This window comes from Gopherus flavomarginatus, chromosome 2, assembly GCF_025201925.1.
Source record: "Gopherus flavomarginatus isolate rGopFla2 chromosome 2, rGopFla2.mat.asm, whole genome shotgun sequence".
Classification (NCBI taxonomy): Eukaryota; Metazoa; Chordata; order Testudines; family Testudinidae; genus Gopherus; species Gopherus flavomarginatus.
The window spans coordinates 21,000,709-21,008,319 of record NC_066618.1 but is presented as its reverse complement, the minus strand read 5'-3'; the positions used below and the strand labels follow the sequence as shown (position 1 = coordinate 21,008,319).

The following is a 7,611-nucleotide window of genomic DNA, read 5'->3' as shown; positions in this document are numbered from 1 at the left end:
TCTCTGTGTTGCTCACCCCCCTCCCCCCGCCCCGAGAGACGTGCAAGCCTTTGCCTTCAACCTGCTCCAGAGGGCACAGAAATGAAGGGGGCAGGCCCATTCCCCAAGAGTTGACAGGTGTGCTGCAGGGCCAATCGCGGCTGGAAAACCCCGGTACCGGCCACCAATAGTGTTTCCTCCAGCCTCGGGGCCAATGGGAACCGGATCTGAGCCTTCAAGTGAGTAGAGTTTGGAGCTGAGGTGCTTACTATCTGCGGAGAGACATTTTGCTGCGCTTGGTCTGAGGGGCTGGTCCTCTGGTCTAGGCAGAGCAGAGCAGAGCCCCAGCGCTGGGAGTGTGGGGGGTGCAGACTCTCCACGGGGCGCTGTGGGGTCGGGCGAGGGCTCTTACTGTTATTTATAGACTAAGGGAGTTGGTTTTTTAGAAACAATCCGATGGAAAAATCCAAAAATTTCCGGATCGATGCTCTCCTAGCAGTCGACCCTCCCAAAGCAGCCGCCGCCGCCTCCGCACAGACCTCACCGCTGGCCTTGGTCACCTCCCTCGCCAACACCTCTGGCCACAGCAGCAGCAGTAACAGCAGCAGCTGCAGCCCCCCGTCCTCCTCCGAGCGCCACAGCGGCGGATCCTCGGACTGCCTGCGGACTGAGAGCCCTTCGCCGCCGCGGATCCTCGCCGCGCATTGCGGGCTGGTGCCCAAGCCCGGGTTCCTGACCAGCACCAGCAGCACCAGCAGCCATCACCACCACCATCACTCCGCCGGGGGCATGGCCCTGGGACTGCACCAGGGGGGAGCGGGCATCCCCACCCAGGCTGCCCTCTACGGGCACCCCATGTACAGCTATTCGGCAGCCGCTCTGGCCGGGCAGCACCCCGCTTTGTCTTACTCCTACTCCCAGGTGCAAGGGGCTCACCCTTCTCACCCTGCAGCAGACCCCATCAAACTCAGTGCCGGGACTTTTCAGCTGGATCAGTGGTTACGAGCATCCACAGCGGGCATGATCCTCCCCAAAATGCCGGACTTTAACTGTGAGTATCTCCTGGCCGGGGCGCTGGGTTTGTTATGATCTGTCGTTTTCCTTTGCGCCTATCCTCACCGCTTCCTTGCCTGCCCCTCCGCAATGCCCGAGCCAGGGGCCTACGGCAAGGAAACACTGATTCTCCCAGCCTTTCCTCGTAGTTAATGTCCCACCCCATTCAGGTAGCGCCGGAAAGGATTCGGTCAAGACTTTACCCGGCGGCGTGTGTAATAATAATATATATATTGTATTTGGTAATTATTAGCAGGAGGGAGGAAATAACTATTAACAATGGGAAGCTGGAACACGTTGCAGCTCATTATGGCCTGCACCTTAGCAGTAAATAATAGACTGATCTTTCTTGGGGACTGAAAAAGTTGACAAATCATTCGTTCCATTTTAAGTTCTAATTCAAACTGTAGCGTGGGGAAAATTGTGCTAAATAATGAATGAGAACCGAATACCGGTGTATATGAAAATCTATGAAAACTGACGATATTTTTTTTGTTTATTTTTCTTCTGGATGGCAGAGGGTTCCTGCTCATATTTGTTAATATTACGGTATAAAGAGTAGAAGGTACAACTTTACAGGGCTCTGTCAATTTCACCCAGAATGGTGCTTAGTCAGATCCTGTCATCCAGGCAAATTTCACAGACCTCTTCTTCGGGGAAGAGTTGACACTCTCCTCTCTTAGATGGTTCCAGTGGGCATTCTGGGCTATAATTTAATGTTTATTTGGTATAATTGACATAAGAAAGCTAAATAAATGCAATCACTTATATTTGAGTTTGTTTATAAAAACCGCTTTAAAAAAACAGAAACACTGACCTGTCCTAACAGCAGCTGGGCAGCTAGGCCTCAATGGAGATGGGGACATTTCTTGCATCTCGGTGTTAGACAAAGATCGTTTTCTTAGGTGTTAGCTCTATGTGGGAATTACTGGCTTAACAATAGGTTAGGTGTAGTTTTACTTAAATCGTGCCAGGAAAGAATTACGGGTTTGGTTTTTTTTTTTTCATACACTCCCCACACATACAGACAAAAAAGTCCATTGTTTTCTCTTAAATAGGTTTGTTTAGACTAGGACATTCAAGAAGAAAAATAATTAGAAAAGCTGTCTGAATTCTTGCTCTTTCAAACAAAATGCACTAGTGAATAAATAGCCAAGAGGAAAGATAATGGAGGCCTAGAAAATCACACAGCAGTGAGAAAATCTCAGCTGCGTTACTGTTTGTATACCGGACACTGTCTTTTTTATTCTGGTCATTTTAGCAGGTTTGCTCCAAATGAGGTAGTAAAGGCAGGCTCCTCCTCCCCTCTCCTTTACAGGCTTTTAAGTTTCTAAAGCAAACGACAACAAAGAGGAGAGAATGTCCAAGAAATCACAGATCACACGTTATAGTCGCAACACATTCAAAATGATTGTGTTGCCTCTTAGAAAGAGCATAAATATAATCTACAACTACGGAGACTGGATTGGTTGTTTAAAAAGGATTTCAGCTCGCATGTTTCCAAATTGATGTTCTCATGTATGTGTCCATTAAATGTAACCGCAATATTTTAGGAGAATAATCTCGCCATCGGTTCTCTTTACTTACAACTTTCAACCGAGTACAGTTTGACGCAGTCCCGATTTTGAATCCAGAAAACGCGCTGAGATTATAACATCTAATTGTACAGTTCGAAAATATTGTTGAAAATAGATATTTCCTATAAATAGTTACCTCACACGATTACTGAACAGTATTTCACCTCATGTTTCATGTCACGTTTGTCTCCTACTGGCTGCAAATATAATAGACATGCCAACTGAGATAATGAAGTAAAATAAATAACAATAAATGAAACTGATTGGAGAGAAACCTAATCAGCTGGAGGTTAGGGGGATTATTCCTTTGGCCAAGCTTCCACTGAACATTTTCCCAAAGTCACTTTGGAGTCTGTTTTAATTAAAGTTCTAATGTATTGTCAAGCTGGGAATTCGGGAGACTTGTTTAACTAAAGCAGGGGGCGTTAAAGTGAAATGAAGCAAATTGCTGTTCCCCTGAGAGACTGATATCATTTCACCGTGATCCCGGGTTCCTTTTATTGTCTAGCACTTGTTAGGCTCTTGGGAAATCAAGAAGTCCCTCTTGGGTCATAAATTTCCCTGCGGTAAATCTATGTGAAATTATGTAAATAGAGACGTCCATCTCCTATTGCCATCAGGCGTGGCTTGAAGTGTCTAAAATTTAGGGAAGGAGAATGTTTACTTTAAAGTGCCTTTAATGCTTCTATAGTAACAATTTGAGGACGGGAGGGTTTCCTTAATCCAGGTGAGCGGTCCGAGGCGCCGATTCAGCAGCTCTTTCCAAACAGCCCCCCAAGGACGGCACTATTAGATCACTCTGCTCCACTGCAAAGAAATTCCCCGGGATTTTACTCCGCGGTGCCAGTACATTTGCCGAGGGTGGGCCCGAAGGAGACTTGTCCCTGAGCACCGCGGGCTCAGGGTCGGGTGTGATAGATACCGGTCTGAAGCCAGGACTGCGGAGATGAGCTGCTAATTGGAAGTGGTCACCGTCTGGGTAGTTTTTCATTGTGGCATGTAGAAAGGTCACCGCTGGGGTTAGCTATGGGACGAGGGCATGCGGCGGGGAGCTTTTAATCACTTGTTCCTCTTCCTTTTCCTCCATTTTTAAAAAGAATTTCGCCGATGTATTTTTTCTAACCTCCCCCCTGCTGCCTCCCTCCTCTCTCCCTCGCAGGGCACCAGCAGTTCTCTCCTTTCCCCTTGGATCTAACTTGCCCCTCATGGAGGCAGGTAGCCGCAGCCAGGGACACTAGAACGATTCCCTTTAATGCTGAAGGTACCTGGCCCCTGCTGTCCCAGCTCCGGCCTCCGGGAGGGTAGCGGGAGTCGGGCTGCTCCCCTCCGGCTGCCCCGGGAGGGTAGCGGGGGCCGGGCTGCTCCCCTCCGGCTGCCTGCGTTGTGCTGATGCGCCCTTTTGTCTCTAGCCCAGGCGCAGTCCAACCTGCTGGGGAAGTGCCGGCGGCCCCGCACCGCCTTCACCAGCCAGCAGCTGCTGGAGCTGGAGCATCAGTTCAAACTGAACAAATACCTGTCCAGGCCCAAGCGCTTCGAGGTGGCCACGTCTCTCATGCTCACGGAGACCCAGGTGAGTGGCGGCTGCAGCGGCCCCTCCGGGCTCAGGGGAAGTGGCCCTGGGCTCAGGAACGCGGGATCGCTCAGCTCAGCCCCAGCCCGCCCCGGGCCACCTGGGGGCTTCCCAGCTCCGTCCCTGCGGCAGCGGAAGGGGCTCAAGCACCCGGGTTCAGGCTGGGCAGCTCCGGGGCCAGCCCGCGGCCCAAGTGCTCAGCCCCGAGGCGGCTCCCTGGGCAGAATGGCTGCAAAGCCTAAGCCCCTCCCGGGCTCCCCTGCCACCGCTCACCCCACGGCCGCTGGGCTCTGCCTGCCCCCTCCAGGGCTCCCCTGCCACCGCTCCCCCCACGGCCGCTGGGCTCCCCCTGTTCCCCCCACGGCCGCTGGGCTCTGCCTGCCCCCTCCAGGGCTCCCCTGCCACCGCTCCCCCCACGGCCGCTGGGCTCCCCCTGTTCCCCCCACGGCCGCTGGGCTCTGCCTGCCCCCTCCAGGGCTCCCCTGCCACCGCTCCCCCCACGGCCGCTGGGCTCCCCCTGCTCCCCCCACGGCCGCTGGGCTCTGCCTGCCCCCTCCGGGGCTCCCCCTGCTCCCCCCACGGCCGCTGGGCTCTGCCTGCCCCCTCCCGGGCTCCCCCTGCTCCCCCCACGGCCGCTGGGCTCTGCCTGCCCCCTCCCGGGCTCCTCCTGCTCCCCCCATGGCCACTGGGCTTTGCCTGGCGACCCTCGCACCGAGGAGGCTGCGGGCCGCGCGGGGGTGTTTCCAGCCAGGCCAGCTGCACTGGGGGTTCGCAGCCCCGTCTTACCCCGGAGCTGTGGGGTCCCTTCTAACCAGTCCCCCGGCCCAGGGGAGGTGCTCAATGGCGGGTGAAGGCTGGTCTGCGGCAGCGGGGGCTGCAGGCCGGAGAGTGGCCTGGGTACCGAAGAGGTATTGGGTAGCGGGGAGGGGGGGCTGCAGATCACCGGGTCCTGGGGAGGGGTGAGGGCGGAGGCGTGTGTGCCCCCCCGGGGCTTGCGATCCCCCCTCAGGCCCCGTCTCGCCCCGCAGGTGAAGATCTGGTTCCAGAACCGGCGCATGAAATGGAAGCGGAGTAAAAAGGCCAAGGAGCAGGCGGCGCAGGAGGCAGAGAAGCAGAAGAGCGGACTGGGCGGCGAGGACAAGGCTGACGCGGAGCTGCTGCTGCCGGCCCCAGAGAAGAGCAGCGGCCGCCGGCTGCGGGAGCTCAGGGACAGCGACCCCGAGGAGGAGGAAGCCGGGCACTGCTGCCCCTACAACTCCTCCGACTGCTCCGAGGGTGACGAGGAGGAGACACAGCCCCGCAGCAGGCAGCCGCCCCCCGGCCAGCCCCAGTGAGCCGGCAGGGGGCTCCCCTTCTCCCTGCTGCTGCTGCTGCTATCCGGTCCCAGACCTTTTAGCCATACTCCAGCCTGCCCACCCCCACCCAGCCACCTTCCAGACAGACCCCCGTGCCCACCCCTACCCCAGCCACCTTCCAGACAGACCCCCGTGCCCACCCCCACCCCGCCACCTTCCAGACAGACCCCCGTGCCCACCCCCATTCCAGCCACCTTCCAGAAAGACCCCTCTGCCCATCCCCATCGCAGCCACTTCTGGACAGACCTCTCTGCCCACCCCCACCCCCGCCACCTTCCAAACAGACCCTTCTGCCCACCCTCACCCCAGCCACTTCCAGACAGACCCCGCTGCCCACCCTCACCCCAGCCACTTCCAGACAGACCCCTCTGCCCACCCCCACTCCAGCCACCTTCCAGACAGACCCCTCTGCCCACGTCTACCCCAACCACCTCCAGACAGACAAACCCCTCTGCCCACTCCTGCCCCAACCACCCCACACACCTCTGCCCACCCCATCCTTAAACCCCTTCCCCAGACCACCCACCCTTCTCCTTGACCCCTCCTTTCCTCCACCATCCTCTACTCGGACCCTAGTGACACACATCTGCCCACTGCCCCATGCCGCCATCAGCACATACTCCTCTGCCCCATCCCTACACATCTGCTTTTGCTCCATCTCTGCAGCCTTTGGCCTCAGTGAAATGAGTCCCAAATGCAGCCACCTTCCTGCACAGGAGAAAGAACAGCTAATCTTACACCAGTACCTTTTATTTCTACATGGGAAATATTCGGTCTTCAGCTGCGCAAGCCCAGATCCATCATTGCTCTTTCGTGTCAGCATTTCAGCTGTCATGTAACAAACAAACAGAGAGACCAAACAGGTAATATTAGAGGTGAGCAGCTTTGGTAAGGTTTGGCTTTTTTTTTTTAAAGGCACATTGACAAAAGGATTCTTCTTCCTACGCATGGTAGAGAAGATTTACAGTTCACCACAGTGTTAAGAGACATTTAAAAAACTTGAATCCTACCCATGGAAACCCTGTTCTTTTGCTGAGTATTGGAAATGTTTTGTGCTTATTATATATCTGGAAAACTGTTTGTCATGAACGTTAAAACTGCTGGAAATCTCAAGACTGTACTGTCTTTATTTTTGTATATTGTATTTATAAAAAGGGGTATCTCTACTTATGCATGCTAAATTATTATCCAGCTTCTCCATCGTCCATGATGGTATGTAAAATAAACATTTTGTATTGAGCCTTATGTACGATTTTTTGTAGAGGAATAGGATTGGCTACCAGGGTCTAGAGTTTATACCGCACCCGAAATCATCTCGTTTGTCACTTTATTATACACGTAAATATGTATATTTCATGGAAAAAATTGGAAGGAAATGATGTCTCTGAATCCATACACTACCTGATAGGGGCTGGAGGAAGGACCCTGGATGTATAGTTAAATAAATCGACTAGGCGTTGTATAATTTCCCGTGAAAGAGTTTTTTGCCAGATTGTTTCCCAAACTTAATTTAATTCGATCTAAATAATCTAAAGTTTATTTCTGTACGCGTGTTCTACTAGGTCAGCAGTACCCAGAACATCGAGTGGTTTCCTCAGTTACACCTAATAGTACATTTATGAGGACAATTTATATTGAAAAAAACCCCTATTTTCTTCCTCGTTTTTGCCTGTTGGGCCAGATTCAGATCTCGGTGTAAATCTGGAATAACTCCATTAAAATCTGGAGCGGAATACTGGATTTAACTGCAATGAGAAGCTGCTCCAATTTGTTTTTTATTAAGCAGAAAATAAGAGGATACGGATTCATGCAAGGCGACTGCTGCTGTGTTTTAAAAAGAGTGGCTTTCTGATCTCTCCCTAGCTGCATTGTGAATCCAGCTCTGTGTCTGATTGCTTGTTGCAAAATACTCTTCCCTTTTGGTTTGGATTCCTCCCTGCCATGCAATTCAGCCGATCTGGCCTGGCCCTAAGGCCAGCTGGTAATAGCTCTCTCGGATCTGTGCAAATGTACAGCCGAGCAAACATTAGAAGAGAGTCAAACTGCGGAAACATTTCACAGGAGAGCTGCAAGGGCT

The 7,611-nt window shown here is 53.1% G+C and overlaps 1 protein-coding gene across 1 annotated transcript; it reads left to right on the top strand.

Annotated features, from left to right (window-relative positions):
* The first annotated feature begins 435 nt into the window (after positions 1-435).
* Positions 436-6,557, top strand: MNX1 (motor neuron and pancreas homeobox 1). The gene is made up of 4 exons (XM_050942273.1): positions 436-1,030; positions 4,019-4,179; positions 5,208-5,454; positions 6,450-6,557. The coding sequence occupies exons 1-4, from the start codon at positions 436-438 to the stop codon at positions 6,515-6,517; spliced, it is 1,071 nt and encodes a 356-aa protein (XP_050798230.1). The 3' UTR covers positions 6,518-6,557.
* The last annotated feature ends 1,054 nt before the right edge of the window (positions 6,558-7,611 follow it).